Here is a 16452-nt window from a genome sequence, read left to right as displayed (position 1 = left end):
TTGGTGGACGAGGAGAGAAGTCCACCAGGTTACGGGAGCCATTGGTGTATAGAGGGAAGGAAAATATAGAGGCACGGCGAGAGGTACTGAAGTGTGTTGCCAGTCCGGTCCGGCCCGTTCCTGATCCCCGTGTAAGGCCAGTGGTGTGTGTTCCCAGTACGGTCCGGCCTGTTCCTGTCCATCACGCCAAGCCTATGGTGCACGTCGCCAGCCCGGCCCGGCCTGTTCCTGCCCCTTGCACCAAGCCTATGGTGCGCGTCGCCAGCCCGGCCCGGCCTGTTCCTGCTCCCCGCACCAAGCCAATGGTGCGCGTCGCCAGCCCGGCCCGGCCCGTTCCTGCTCCCCGCACCAAACCTGTGGTGCGCATCGCCAGCCCGGCCCGGCCTGTTCCTGCTCCCCGCACCAAGCTAGTGGTGCGCGTCGCCAGCCCGGCCCGGCCTGTCCCTGCTCCCCGCACCAAGCCAATGGTGCGCGTCGCCAGCCTGGTCCGGCCTGTTCCTGCTCCCCGCACCAAACCTGTGGTGCGCATCGCCAGCCCGTGCCCGTTTCACCGGTGCCTGGTCAGGTACCGGTCAGCTGCTCCACACCGGAGCCTGAGCAATCCGCTCCACCGAAGTCCAGTCCAGCTCCAGCCAGTGGGGCTAGACCAGACCAGGGGCACTACGGGGGGTTAGTAGAGGGTGGTGGTCAAGCCCGGAGCGGAACCGCCTCCGAGGAGGAATGCCCACCCAGCCCTCCCCTGTTCGGTGATGTTTAGGCGCGGTCGCAGTCCGCGCCTTTTAGAGGGGGGTACTGTCACGCCCTGGCTCTAGGGACTCTTTTAAGTTGAGCCAGGGTGTGTAGAGTTTATGTTTTGTGCTCGTTGTGTCTAGTCTAGTTTTTGTATATTTATGTTGGCCAGAGTGGTTCTCAATCAGAGGCAACGAGTATCAGCTGTTGCTGGTTGTCTCTGATTGGGAACCATATTTAGTCAGGTGGTTTTCCCACAGTGTTTGTGGGATCTTGTGGACGTCACGTATCGATTTGTTGTTTTGTTCGTGTATCATTTAATAAATAAGTATGTTCACCTTCCACGCTGCGCCTTGGTCCTCTATATCCGACGATCGTGACAATTATTTTCTTGCTTGTTTTTATTTCCGTATAGCCAGGAGCACACTCCAACACTCAGACTTCATTGTACATTTTACAAATGAAGCATTTGTGTTTATTTAGTCCGCCAGATCAGAGGCAGTAGGGATGACCAGGGATGTTCTCTGCGTGAATTGGACCATTTTCCGGTCCTGCTAAGCATTCATAATGTAATGAGTACTTTTGGGTGTCAGGATAAATGTATGTGAATGTAGTGAAGTAAAAGTAAAAGTGGTCAAAAATATAAATAGTAAAGTACAGATACCCCAAAAAATGACTTAAGTAGTACTTTAAAGTATTTTTAATTAAGCACTTTATACCTCTGCCCACAGTCTTCCCACCAGACTGTTCCCACAACCTAATGAAACATTATGGGAACCTTTAAAGAACAGCCAAAATGTGTTCTAGGAACGTTCTTGCAACATCAGGCAAAGGTTTTACACAAACATTCTATAATCTTCAACACGACTGGACGGTTTTTATGTTATGAGAACACGCGACCTAACGAATGTTCTGGGAACTTTCACAGAACCAATTTTGGTTTGCTGGGCATGCCCTACATCTCAAGCAAAAAACAACATCAGCAACACACTCACCAGCTATCGTTGTTTATGTGACATGGACATGCTCCAACTGATGCCATTGCGTGAAGACGCACACCATGTAAGCACGAGCTGACAATAATTGACTATTTTTGACTGCTGCTGTCATATCGACACTTATGTTCATTACAATGCCTTCATTGCTTTTCTGCTGATTTTCACTATTTATCAAGCACACTTGCCGCTTATAATGATGTTTAGGCTACTGATGCTTTCATCATTTGACCGCGCATCTTGCTGACCGTGCGTCTTGGTGGTTGGGGTATTTTTTTTATTTTGTCGTTACATATGCTTTCTGTTTCATAGTTGCAACACAGGCACTCCACAAATAAAATGTATTGAACACTTCCATTTTTGTGTTTTTCAGTTTTTACATTAGCCTACAGTAACATACACTAATGAAAATGCTATTGTCTTATTTGAAATATATATTTTTTGTATTCTAATGTTACTCAATACCTTCATAAACACAACCAAATAATTATTTTTGTTATAGCATATTTGAAATGTATTAATTACACTGTTAGAATGTTGCAGTCAGAATGACTGCTCGCTCATAAGCTCAAAGGGGGGTCCCTCGAGGCCCAGCGGTTCTAGTTTTAAATGCCCCGGTTGAGCTGTGTTGTGGAGGACTTGAGAAAAAGCTTTTACCGTCCTCTTCTGAAGCCCTCAGGCAGCCTGCTGGAGCATGGCAATCACCATCAGACAGATAAGTGTCATTTACATGCTCCACAGATCTTAGAGCCACTGTCTGAACCATGGATCAATGCTTATCATTCCTCTTCTCTCTCACTCTTCTCACTCCCTTGCTTCTCTCTCTCTCTCTTCTTGTTCTCTCTCTCTCTCATGATCTGAATAAGAGACTGGATAAACGAGCAATCTGCAATCAGCTTCAAACATTTTCACATCTATTCTGTTAAAGTTGCTAACACAAAGACAGCTCTTACAAAGACAGAGTGAGAGTGTTTATGAGTCTGTGTATACAATAATGAACAATTTGTATTGCAGTAGTGCTGGTGTACAGCCATTATATGAGCCAGTTCTACCCCAAAGCATTAAATAACAATTCGACGTGAAGTAATTTAAATATTCTACGTCCACAAGGTTAAACCCACACAAGAGCCAGATATGTTTACTAATGTAATCTCACTGACAGCTTTTGACAGCCTGTTCTAAGGCCAATTTGCATATAGCAGCATATAATGTCACGAGGGAAAGGTATAGACATGGCTCCATCTGCGAGAGAGGAAAAGGCTGCTGACGCAACAACAACATATTGTCTTGTAGTGAATAACCATCTGACCTGTGACACAGACAGTTTTCAACATGAGTCTCTGACATCTGACAGCAGTCTCATCTACAGGGAGTCTGATTGACTGTGGTAGAAGAGAGTATGGGGAGGGAGGGCAGGAATGATAGGCAGCTGAGGAAAAGGAGGGGAGAGAGGAGTAAACAGACTCACTGGTAAAGTCTTCATCTCCAGATCCTTGACATCCATCCTCATCGTCACACTCTCCGCTGGCCTCTTCTCTCGTCCCACTGCCCGTCTCCACCCACGCCCCCCAGTCTGTTGCCCAGCCCATCTGACCCTGCATTTCCTGCAACACACAGGTCAGAGGTCAACTGGGGTCATCCTACTTGAAAATAAGCCACATCCAATTCTGCACTGTTCCACTGTTCAAACAAAACATGATTAAATAGACAGATGAATGCTAGAGCACACAATACACATTAGGGTACTCACACTGTTGTTAACAAGTTGATATTGACATAGGACAGAACATGTGCATATTCATCAGTAATAAAATAGCCCTGTGTCAGTGAGTCTAGTACTGTGAGTAGTGGGGGTCTCCACCCCACCACCCCACCCCCCCCAAAAAAAACAGTTAATGATGCAAAAACAAGAGGAAAAACCCCAACGACAACCTATCAGCACATTAGTAGACAGAGCTAAGATTTTTGATTTTATGTTTTTCCCTTTCCAGCATTATTACATCTGACCAACCAGGCATGTGATGAGCCAGTCTTGGGTTGATTTTGAGAACAACCCATTTGACACAAATGAATAAAGTAGCAGGCAGGGAAGCATGGCAACTACACTTGTTCTCTGTGAATGGGAAGATTCGCTTTTGCACATATCACAGATCAATATCACGAAAACAAATGAGGGCGTTCTTGTTAAACAAAAGGTGGCATTAAACAACTATAGTCTTGTGTGTGTTGTTCCAAATGTTGGTTCATCTGACAAGTGAAACAAAATGAGGAAAACAAACGTCAGCAACTACTGCACAACCACCAGAAAGGAAACTATGTGAAGAGATTGATAAGGCCTATTCAAAGGGAATGGGAATGGCATCTCAAAGTATTATAAGAACAGAGCTGAATTTGCCTTTGTGGAAAGTGAATACTGGTATAGTTTAGGGTAAGCCTGCCGCCACAGAGGAATGGACGGTGTGTGGGCCAACAACTGTTTCAATTGATCACGGATCATAACTCATACAACGACCAGTGATGTTTTGGGTTAGGGTGAAAACGCAAGGATTATCTGATCTTCCATACCCTCAACATACAAGGATTTATTGGCTGAAGAAGAGGCAGTAACATCAATAGTAATATACTATGTACAATATTCTATAGCACAGGGCACACTAGTGATGTTGCTGCCTCTGGGGAAGTTACTACAGCAGAAAGGCAGATTATGTTGCTGCCCTACGAGAGACAATGCAACACTTTTTCGCACTGCTTAAATTGGGAATCCTATTTGATATGATTTAAAACTAATGCTGCTGGTTCAGTAGAAATAATTGTTTGGATTCACATACTGTACAGTAGGCACATTTCATAAGAGTGCTTTGCATTTCCCATTGAGGAGGTAACTGACCATGGTCTACAGTCCACTTACTCATTAAGTACAAGGTCCAATCTTACTGATTGCTGATACCACACAGGTTAAGAGATTAGGGGCCAGTTCATGTACCTCAACGTATTCAAGTAGATGCAATTATTTGTCCTTCATCGTGTACTAAATTAAACACTGGCCCTTCTCTGCCCCCTCCCTGCCCCCTCTTTGACCTCCCAGAGTCCCACGACATGGAGACCCTGTGAGGTGTGATAAGCACATTAAACCTTGCGTAATATAATTACATTTCCACAAATGAAAAGTCTAATTTAATAGCCGTATTCATGAGTTCACAGAGTGATTGGCTGCAGTTAAATGTTGTGTGGAGAGACACTGTAGCTAGCTTGCGGAGCATAAGGGCTAGAAGTGAAGGAGTTGAAAAAAGACAATTAAATATCCCCGGCTGCGACTATGGCCTAATCAACTCAGAGGGCTCTCTAATTATCCATGGCTTTAAACCAATTACATGTTGTGTAAGAGAGGAACCATGGCAACACAGCTGTGACTGATTGACCTCTACCTACACTACCAGTCAAAGGTTTGGACACACCTACTCATTTAAGGGTTTTTCTTTATTTTTACTATTTTCTACATTGTAGAATAACAGTGAAGACATCAAACTATGAAATAACACATATGGAATCATGTAGTAACCAAAAAAGTGTTAAACAAACCAAAATATATTTTATATTTGAGATTCTTCAAAGTAGCCACCCTTTGCCTTGATGACAGCTTTGCACACTCTAGGCATTCTCTCAACCAGCTTGCGCACTCTGTAAAGTCTAAATGTGAGCATATTGTATTGTCTTGTAGTGTCATTGAAAAGGTCTGGAAAACACAAAAGACCTGGATCTCCTCGGGCAGTCTGAACACTGACTGAAAAACACTTGTGTCATTGCAAGGGTATAGGCCTACAAATTCCTTACACAATCTCTTTATATCTATCTTTATGTGCTTTCTCCTTTTCTCTAGTTTCATATTTTATTTCTCGAACTCTACCTCTCTCCATATCATAATCTTCTGGTTTTATTATAATTACATGTTTAATGTCCCCTCTCAGATGAATATTGTATCATAACCCACTGGGACAATTGGTACTAGTACTAGGCCTTGTAATACCACATGTAGAATTCCCATAATTAATTCATAGAGGCAGGCATGTTCACATAGAATCACATCAGCATCAAATGTTCTAATTGCATGACAGCATCCCAATCCCACTCACCTTGCCCTTAATTGCCCACGTTGTGTGTGTGTGTGCTGTGTGTGTGATTATACACATCTATATGGTGATTATACCCATCTATATGTGTGTGTCAGGAGAACATTAAGCCTTTACAGTGCCATTAATTGGCTTCCTGTGTCTGTGATTGCTTCTTAATTTGCTTTTTTGGAGGATGGATGCTCTTCATAAACAACAGTGTTAGCTCATTAAAACCTCTGCTAGTCTGTTCATGAAGAATTACTGAAAAAGCTCTCTCGTCAACCATCCTAGCGGGACTCAACAAACCTATCGGTGGGGGCTTTTATTCTAACCTAATGTATGTGTGTGTGTGTGTGTGTGCATGTTTGTGGTGGCAGACTCCCATATGGAGCTATTTAAGACTCATGGCTGTCATGTAGGGTGTAACGCTACACGTATTCGTACCAAATGGTCCGCACTATGAACCCGAATGAATACATCAAAACACTAGGCTTATAGGCTATGACTACGCTGCGTCGTAGGCTTATGCCTCTTGAGTAAATCTGAGCTGAAAAAACATTTCAGGCTATTCCGTTAAAACAACTAGAGCCTATGTGCACGTTCATCAAAATTCTAATCTTAATTGGAGCATTTCAAACTGTCCTTTTGTGAGGGGCAGCCGGGAACTAGTTCTGTACGATGGCAAGTGCTGGGGTCGATAAACCAGAATTGGAGGCTCCTCAATCATTGTTTAAATCTCCAGTTTGGGAACATTTTGGCTTCCTAATAGATTACAACGGCGATGGACAGAGAGTTGTGGATAGAACATTAACAGTATGTCGCCACGCTCAACAAGAATAGCCTATGCAGCTGCCAACACCTCAAATATGTTGACACATTTACGCCGACATCACCCCAGTATACCGGAGCAAGACGGAAACGCAAAGAAACAACACATTGTGTCCCCTCTGCATTCAAGCAGCCCTTGGCATCTGATTATGACTGGGCCAAATAAATTACAAGAGCGATAAGTAGGCTATGTTTATATTTTTTACAGTCTTTGGTTTATAGCCGCGGATATGCGCCCATTCTCTGTGATTGAGAATAGGGAGTTTCAGGCAGCACCTCGTGAAAGTGCTCAAGCCCCGTTACGAACTTCCCTCTTGCACCCATTTCAGAAAACAGGTAGTACCCGCTCTATATAAGCAAGCCAAAGCCAAAATGTTCAATGAATTGGCCAACGCACCCTATGTTGTACTTACTTAACAGTGACAGCCCATCACATTTCCCCGGAGTGGGAGATGTACCGCACTACAGACACGCCCCCTTTATGAGTCACAAGTGCGCATCTGGCACTGAAGGAGGCAGTGTCATGGTGCATTCGTAACCAAGGTAGAAGTGGGAATTTACCACATGCGACTGGGAAAAATCCACTTGAACGGCCCTCCAACTGGTAATTACTTGGGAAACTCGTCTATCATCCTTAGCACCCACTTCTCCCACATGGTGACCTCTGATGTCACCTACTAAGGAAATTGCATTTTCGGTAGTTAAATGCAACAACAAAACATTATTTATAAAAAGCAAGCTATTAATGTGGTTTCTGAACTCTATAATTTGTTTACAAGCATGATAGCTGTACATTTAGTTTATGGTGACGCAGCTTGTTGGTCATTAGCCAATCAGCGTTTCTCAACGAGTTCAAATCACATGAATGCATCCAACTGCTTTTTCCGACATCACAACTGGTAAATTCCCACCTCCCACATGGTTCAAAACGCAGCATCAGATTAGAAACTTGACTGGCCCAACATAACAATCCTGTCACAACAGACAATGCCAGGAACATTGTGAATGCTGAACATTGTGAATGAAACTGAACTGAACTGTGACCCCAAAAAGCAGTAAGTAAGTATTAATACCTCTTGAATTATTCCACATGTTGTTGTGTTACAGCATGAATTCAAAATGGATTAAATATAATTTTTTTCTCACCCATTTACACACAATACCCCATAATGACAAAGTGAAAACATGTTTTTAGAAATGTTTGCTAATTTATAAAAAATGAAATGCAGGAATATCTAATTTACATACGTATTCACACTCCTGAGTCAATACTTTGTAGAAACACCTTAGGCAGCGTCTTTCTGAGTAAGTCTCGAAGAGCTTTCCACAGCTGGATTGTGCAACATTTACCCATTATTCTTTTCAAAATTATTGAAGCTCTGTCATATTAGTTGTTGATCAATGCTAGACAACCATTTTCAGGTCTTGCCATAGATTTTCAAGTAGATTTAAGTCAAAACTGTAACTCGGCCACTCACTGTCTTCTTGGTAAGCAACTCCAGTGTAGGTTTGGCCTTGCAAACAGGATGAATTTTCAAAAAATATTTTCTTCTGTACAGGCTTCCTTCTTTTCCCTCTGTCAATTAAGTTAGTATTGTGGAGTAACTACAATGTTGTTGATCCATCCTCAGTTTTCTCCTATCACAGCCATTAAACTTTGTAACAGTTTTAAAGTCACCATTGGCCTCATGGTGTAATCCCTGAGCGGTTTCCTTCCTCTCCACCAACTGAGTTAGGAAGGACGTCTGTATCTTTGTAGTGACTTGGTGTATTGATACACCATCCAAAGTGTAACTAATAACTTCTCCACGCTCAAAGGGATATTCAATGTCTGCTTTAAAACATTTTTACCCATCTACCAATAGGTGCCCTTCTTTGCGAGGCATTGGAAAACCTCTCTGGTCTTTGTGGTGTGAATCTGTGTTTGAAATTCACTGCTTGACTAAAGGACCTTACAGAGATGAGGTAGTCATTCCAAAATCATGTTAAACACTATTATTGCACACAGAGTGAGTCCATGCAACTTATTATGGGACTTGGTAAGCACATTTTTGCTCCTGAACTTATTTAGTCATGCCATAACAAAGGGGCTGAATACTTATTGACTCAAGACCTTTAGCTTTTAATTTTAAATACATTTTTTAACATTTTGAAAACATAATTCCACTTTGACATAATGGGGTATTGTGTGTAGGCCAGTGACAAAACTTCGGAATTTAATCAATTTTAAATTCAGGCTGTAACACAACATAATGTGGATTTTGTACATACGGAACCTGTACATACGGAAGACACTGTACATACGGAACCGTGGGTTTGGTGAATCGTTACACCCCTAGTCTCATGGCTAGTCAGTAATATTTAAACAGACAAAAAAGGAAATATTGTCATGCACAAAAATACATGTACCTTATAATTCTTAATAACTAAAAGATGATATATAAATCATTTTTAATGAGAAAACCTACATGGCACATTACTTGATCCAAGAAGATAAATCTCATGCATAAATTATCATAGAAAAAAGAGAATTGTGTAAAAGTAGTGAGCCTCAACCTCAATTTGCTGAGTATGCTTTTCCATGATGCTAATTCCACATGATTAATTGACCCACCAACTTGGATAAACAGTCAAGAACTGATTTCAACTGCAGATTTTTCTCGTATCTGTTTTGCGAAGCTCTCTCTCTCTCTCTCTCTCTCTCTCTCTCTCTCTCTCTCTCTCTCTCTCTCTCTCTCTCTCTCTCTCTCTCTCTCTCTCTCTCTCTCTCTCTCTCGCTCTCTTTCTACATGTTGTTATCTCAGGATCTTACACTGTACTGTGATAGACACATGGCTAGGCCAACATAGCTAATGTTTTAAGGCAGATGCTGCAATGTTGTGAAAACCCACAGTATATTTCCTGTATTAGTCACAACTTGTTTCTGTTCCATACTGGTCAAAAGGAACCAAAGCAACGTCAGCCAGATCGGACCTCGAACTCGACCTCACCAGAGCAGCTATCACAGCAAATAAATCCAGGCTTTCTGAAATCCATAGAGGATTCTTTATTATTTCAAAGTAGAGGACATTTGAAATAAACTCCAAAAAGGAAGGTTAATGCCTTCTTCAGGAAATCAAATGAGATCATTATTTGGGGTTGAAGATTCCTCCATTTCAAATTAACCTTGATACACATGGGGAAAATCTAAAAATCTTAATCTAATCTCTTATGTGTGATTTGTTAGTTATAAAGGCGGGCAGGGTCCCAGTCAGGGTTAGAAAAACAAGCACACTGACACTGGCTGTGAACGTTGTGAACGTTCTCTCTCCCCTCAGGTACAGTGGCCATAAAACACATGTAATCCTGTAAATCACTTTTCTCTCTCACATTGAGCTCTTAGCCATGTAAGTGCTTACATTGACTCCTCAGGTTTCTACTCCCCTCCCCACCTCTCTGATAGATGTTCCCAGCCTCTGGCTGCTTTGAAGAGATAGCCTGCTCTGTTCGGGCCAGGCTGGGCCAGCCCACAGAAACTAACCCAGTCACGTCTGTTTTTAATGAAGTAATAAGAGACAGAAGTTAAATGGCTCCCAGAGGGCCAGATGAGCTGTGTGCCTCTCCTCTCTTCCCAATCCCCTCCCAGAAACAGCTGGAACAATGGGCTGGCCACCAAGTATCCCTCTTTTTAGAACTCCCCGCTAACAGCCGACATGATCATTGCTGATCGCATTAGTCTGGGGTGATAACAGGGGAAATCCTTGCTCTCACACCAAGCATGGGAGGTGATCTGATGGCTTCCCAGGCATACTCTGCTTCAAACTGTCTAAAAATAACCTAATTTATTAAGAATTGACTCAACCAGAATATAGTAATTGTAAGAGTGAATAATGTTGGCTAATGATTAATACCTTCATCTGTATAACACTTTGAGACCAACTTTAGATAAAGATAAACTTATTTTGGGCACACAGGGCACTGTTAGGACACTTCTAACAAAGCAAGACAATGAAAAGAAAGTATACAGAAAAATATAGTATCAGAGAGAACGAGAGTGACAGCGAGAGACAGTGGGTGGAGTTTGGGGGCGAGACACAAACACAGCACAACAGGACTCAACGGGTCTGGTAGCTAGGGCCGGGACGATACCAGTATCGCGATACTCGTTAGTATCGTGGCAAGGAAACAAAGCACGAAGCGGATATAACTTCTTAAGGAAAACAGCCCTAATGTTGGAAACAAACATCATTATGTTGTCATCCAGAGTCACATTTATTTATTTTCCAAGCTATAGCACACAATATTTTACATACAGCAGTTTTTTAAAGTACTAAAAAGTTTGGTCAGCCTCGTGGAATAAATATTGCGATACTGGTATCATCACAGCCCTATCGGTAGCCTTTCAGCTCCACAAAGGTCAGAACAGAGCTCCTGGCAGACTAGCCAGGCAGGGAGGGACTGTTCCCTAAGCGCCTTTGACTCTGCAGTCTGCATAAAGTCTCTCTGGAAAGGCTGAGGGGAAAATTTGCTTTGGCTTCTAGCTCAGGGAACATTTAGGTTAAATGACATTTACATAACAAAAATCTGGCTTCAATGCTCCTTGTGTCTCTTCTGTATCTGCTGACGTGTTGAATTGCTCAAACTGTTCCTCAGGTTGAAGACCTCAAAAAAGACTGTTAGTCTGTAAGTGTATCTACCGGTTATATGTGGAATGATGCAGCAGATTGAAGGACCCACCTCCAGTTCTAAGCACACACCTGGCACATTATCTTGGTCTACAGTGACAGTAGCTAGCTAAAACATTATTTGAACTCTTAAGACTTCGAGGTGTAGGGAGTGAGAGAAGCTGAAAACATATTATGAAACAGATATACTGCAACTCCTATGCAATGTCTGTCCTCCCGTCGCCAAGGGCCAGATTTTCCCAGCGGTGAAATCGCTGTCGCTTCCGTGGGCATCCAGCCATTAAGAGCACTGGGTTCACACTGCATTTATCAGAGGGACAGGGCTGTTTGCACAAGGCCAGGCCTCCGAGACGCCACCAATTACCCCAGACACACACACAGCAGGGGAAGGGGGAGGAGGGAGGAGGTCGCGGCCAGACAAGATTAGAATAACTGGCTGAATAAAACATACAGTACCATGTGTGACCCCTACTTCCTGCCTCGTTGACGCCACAGCCTCCTCCTCCATGATCTATGATGCTTTGCATTGAGCTCCTTTATCTATGATGCATTGGTGGGTTATTTTGTTCCATTCTCATAGTGAATGTCCCAGTGAATGCCTGAGCGGTTGAGGGGTGCAACTGGCTTTACTATCTATCAAAGTATCTGTGATGGGTCCACCAGGACAGTTTGGTCAGATTTGGCTGGCATGTCCACAGGCCTGTGAGCTAGTTGGATGTCTGTTCCTCTCTCTCAGTCCTCAAGAGACGCACATCTGAATCCACTCCAATGACGTAATTTGTACCGAGCACCAAGCAATAAAAAAGGCATCAAAAAATGTGTAATAACACACAAATCTATTTACCACGATTGGTGTGAACAGCATCTAAGTGGAAAGGATGTGAACTCCCCTATTCCCTTTACAATGGGTGTGTCACACTGCATACATCCGTCCTTATATCCATCAGGTCTTTATCCCTCTGTCACATGATGGAGAGCAGCTATCACTGGAGGCACCATTTCAGTGACGACACGCCATCTGTGACCTCTGACCTGGTTCATCCCGGTGCCATGGGCCCAGATGAGAGCGTATGACCAGACAGAAAGGTCCTGTCCACTCCACTGACTCATCAGAACCCAGAACAGTACAGTACAGTAGGCCCAGGTCCAATGTTAACTCAGAGTCCTGGACATCAACCAACATAATATCACAGATAGAAGAAGGAGCCAGATGTCTCACAGGATGTACAGTTGAAGTCGGAAGTTTACATACATTTAGGTTGGAGTCATTAAAACTCGTTTTTCAACCACTCAACATATTTCTTGTTAACAAACTATAGTTTTGGCAAGTCGGTTAGGACATCTACTTTGTGCATGACACAAGTAATTTTTCCAACAATTGTTTACAGACAGATTATTTCACTTATAATTCACTGTATCACAATTCCAGTGGGTCAGAAGTTTACATACACTAAGTTGACTGTGCCTTTCAACAGCTTGGGAAATTCCAGAAAATGATGTCAGGTTCTGATAGGCTAATTGACATAATTTGAGTCAATTGGAGGTGTACCTGTGGATGTATTTCAAGGCCTACCTTCAAACTCAGTGCCTCTTTGCTTGACATCATGGGAAAATCCAAATTAATCAGCCAAGACCTCAGAAAATAAATTGTAGACCTCCATTAGTCTGGTTCATCGTTGGGAGCAATTTCCAAACGCCTGAAGGTACCATGTTCATCTGTACAAACAATAGTACGCAAGTATAAACACCATGGGACCACGCAGCCGTCATACCGCTCAGGAAGGAGACGCGTTTTGTCTCCTAGAGATGAACGTACTTTGGTGTGAAAAGTGCAAATCTATATCCACAGTAAAATGAGTCCTATATCGACATAACCTGAAAGGCCGCTCAGCAAGGAAGAAGCCACAGCTCCAAAACCGCCATAAAAAAGCCAGACTACGGTTTGCAACTGCACATGGGGTCAAAGATCGTACTTTTTGAAGAAATGTCCTCTGGTCTGATGAAACAAAAATATAACTGTTTGGCCATAATGACCATCGTTATGTTTGGAGGAAAAAGCGGGCAGCTTGCAAGCCGAAGAAAACCATCCCAACCGTGAAGCACGGGGGTGGCAGCATCATTCTGTGGGGGTGCTTTGCTGCAGGAGGGACTGGTGCACTTCACAAAATAGATGGCATCATGAGGAAGGAAAATTATGTGGATATATTGAAGCAACATCTCAAGACATCAGTCAGGAAGTTAAAGCTTGGTCACAAATGGGTCTTCCAAATGGACAATGACCCCAAGCATACTTCCAAAGTTGTGGCAAAATGGCTTAAGGACAACAAAGTCAAGGTATTGGAGTGGCCATTACAAAGCCCTGACCTCAATCTTATAGAACGTTTGTGGGCAGAACTGAAAAAGCGTGTGCGAGCAAGGAGGCCTACAAACCTGACTCAGTTACGCCAGCTCTGTCAGGAGGAATGGGCCAAATTTCACCCAACTTATTGTGGGAAGCTACTGGAAGGCTATCCGAAACGTTTGACCCAAGTTAAACAATTTAAAGGCCAAATACTAATTTAGTATATGTAAACTTCTGACCCACTGGAAATGTGATGAAAGAAATAAAAGCTTAAATAAATCATTCTCTCTACTGTTATTCTGACATTTCACATTCTTAAAATAAAGTGGTGATCCTAACTGACCTAAGACAGGGAATTTTTACTAGGATTAAATGTCAGGAATTGTGAAAAACTGAGTTTAAATGTATTTGGCTAAGGTGTATGTAAACTTCCGACTTCAACTGTATAAATCTGAAGCATCCGTTTAGAACTTCCACTCACCACCAAATATTGCGATGTGAGGAAGTCCAGTGGCGGGAAGTGTGAGAAAATGGAGCTAGATTAAACTTGGCCGACATTCTGCAAATTTTGCCAAAGTTGCAAATCTTTTGGTTTTTAGAAGGAGTGCAAGGACGAATTTAGTCATTTCACACACACACTTCACAGAAAGGTGTTCCCTAACGGAAATGTGCAAATACATGCTAAAACACGGTAGCTCATACTTTGCTTTGCCCAGCTCCTTGCTTGTTCTGCCCACTATGCTTCATTTGCTCCCATTGGAAACAATGCAGATGATATATCTTGGGTTAGTTACCAGTATCTTTGATAATATAGTGCAACAGACATGTTGGACACACAGCTGTTTGCACACTCGAGATGTGCTATACATCCTATACAGCCTATTCCCCCTCAGGAGACTGAAAAGATTTGGCATGGGTCCTCAGATCCTCAAAAAATTCTACAGCTGCACCATCGAGAGCATCCTGACTGGTTGCATCACCGCCTGGTATGGCAACTGCTTGGCCTCCGACCGTAAGGCACTACAGAGGGTAGTGCGTACGGCCCAGTACATCACTGGGGCCAAGCTTCCTGCCATCCAGGACCTCTATACCAGGCGGTGTCAGAGGAAGGCCCTCAAAATTGTCAAAGACTCCAGCCACCCTAGTCATAGACTGTTCTCTCTGCTACCTGCACGGCAAGCGGTACCGAGTGCCAAGTCTAGGTCCAAAAGACTTCTCAACAGCTTCTACCCCCAAGCCATAAGACTCCTGAACAGCTAATCATGGCTACCCGGACTATTTGCACTGCCCCCCCCACCCCATCCTTTTTACGCTGCTGCTACTCTGTTAATTATTTATGCATAGTCACTTTAACTCTACCCACATGTACATATTACCTCAACTACCTCAACTAGCCGGTGTCCCCGCACATTGACTCTGCAACGGTACCCCCCTGTATATATAGCCTCCCTACTGTCACTTTATTTTACTTCTGCTCTTTTTTTTCTCAACACTTTTTTTGTTGTTGTTTTATTTTTACTTTTTTTGTTTAAAATAAATGCACTGTTGGTTAAGGGCTGTAAGTAAGCATTTCACTGTAATGTCTGCACCTGTTGTATTCGGCGCATGTGACCAATAAAATTTGATTTGATTTGATTTGATCCATATGTCTGCAGATAATTGCCCTGAATACAACTCCAACATTTGTCCTCATCCAACATTTCTGTCCAAACCTGAAATAGGAATATTATTAAGTTTGTAGAAGAGGTATCAGAATGGTATGTGACTGACATGTTGCTGTCATCAGTGGTCACGTTTACAGTCACATTTCAAAGTGAAGGAGAAACAGTGGTAGTGAGACATACCTGTTTGAACTGTTCTAGTCTGTCTCTAGCTCCCACCAGGATGGGGTCGATACTGCGGACCTTGATCTCTGGGTTGTTTTTCTGGGCCTGAAGGCCGTTACACACAACACGGCCCACATAACTGAGGAGGGAAGAGATGTGAGAGAGAATGGAGAGTTTAATACAAACAATTATGTAGCACATGACTTGTTGAAAGATTGATATATTGTTGATGAAAGTAACACATGAAAGTATTTGTGTGAGAGAATGCACACGTAATGACTTTCATGTTTGAATAGCCTAGCTCACTAGCCATTTAGAATGATGGAAAAAAATTCTGCTCAGCACCGTGGTCTGCATGTTGTGAGATCAGTCCAACCACCCACACACCCACCCCTGAACCTGCCTACACAGACAGACATTCCTGTAGCCTGATTTAAAGTGATTAACTATGCCCTTTTTAACATAAATTGTTCCCTCATCAAAAGAACTGCGGAGCATAATGAGCTGTGCGATTCAGCCTCAGAGCCCAGCTCTGCCTTGAAGCTGGCCTGGAGTGGTGAGTTCCATGGAGTTTAGACGGCCTTCTTCACTGACATAAATGATTAATTAGGAAGTCAAAAGGAGCGGGTTGGTGAAACGAGGAGGCAAGGTTATTATAGTGAACAAAAACTGAAACTAAAATAAAAACTACAATTGGAAAAACATGAGTAAACTGCATTAAAAACGAAAAACATTTGAAAAACTAAAACTATACTGAAACTATTATCTTTGACTGCAAAACTAACTAAAATTAAATAAAAGCCATCATAAATTATGTTTCGTTTTCATTTTTTTCTTCTAAACTTTGGGCAAAAATCAAATGGGATTTTCAAGCTTTCTTTTCTAATGGGGTTTTCGAGCTTCTGAAGCTGGTGGGTAAATGCTGCCAGTAGATGCCGATGTTTCAAGGCCTAGCTTGTA

At 42.8% G+C, this 16452-nt stretch overlaps 1 protein-coding gene across 1 annotated transcript in view; it reads right to left on the bottom strand.

Annotated features, from left to right (window-relative positions):
- LOC121540268 (glypican-5-like) overlaps positions 1-16452 on the bottom strand; it is a 183840-nt gene that overhangs the window by 32359 nt on the left and 135029 nt on the right. The window contains exons 7-8 of the mRNA XM_041849019.2: positions 15511-15631; positions 3193-3328 (exon numbers count right to left, since the gene is read on the bottom strand). Of these exons, the coding sequence (XP_041704953.2) occupies positions 3193-3328; positions 15511-15631 (257 nt within the window). The remainder of the gene's footprint in view (positions 1-3192; positions 3329-15510; positions 15632-16452) is intronic.

Source organism: Coregonus clupeaformis, chromosome 26 (assembly GCF_020615455.1).
Source record: "Coregonus clupeaformis isolate EN_2021a chromosome 26, ASM2061545v1, whole genome shotgun sequence".
Taxonomy (NCBI): domain Eukaryota; kingdom Metazoa; phylum Chordata; class Actinopteri; order Salmoniformes; family Salmonidae; genus Coregonus; species Coregonus clupeaformis.
The sequence above is the reverse complement of the archived record's forward strand: the minus strand, read 5'-3'. Positions and strand labels throughout refer to the sequence as shown.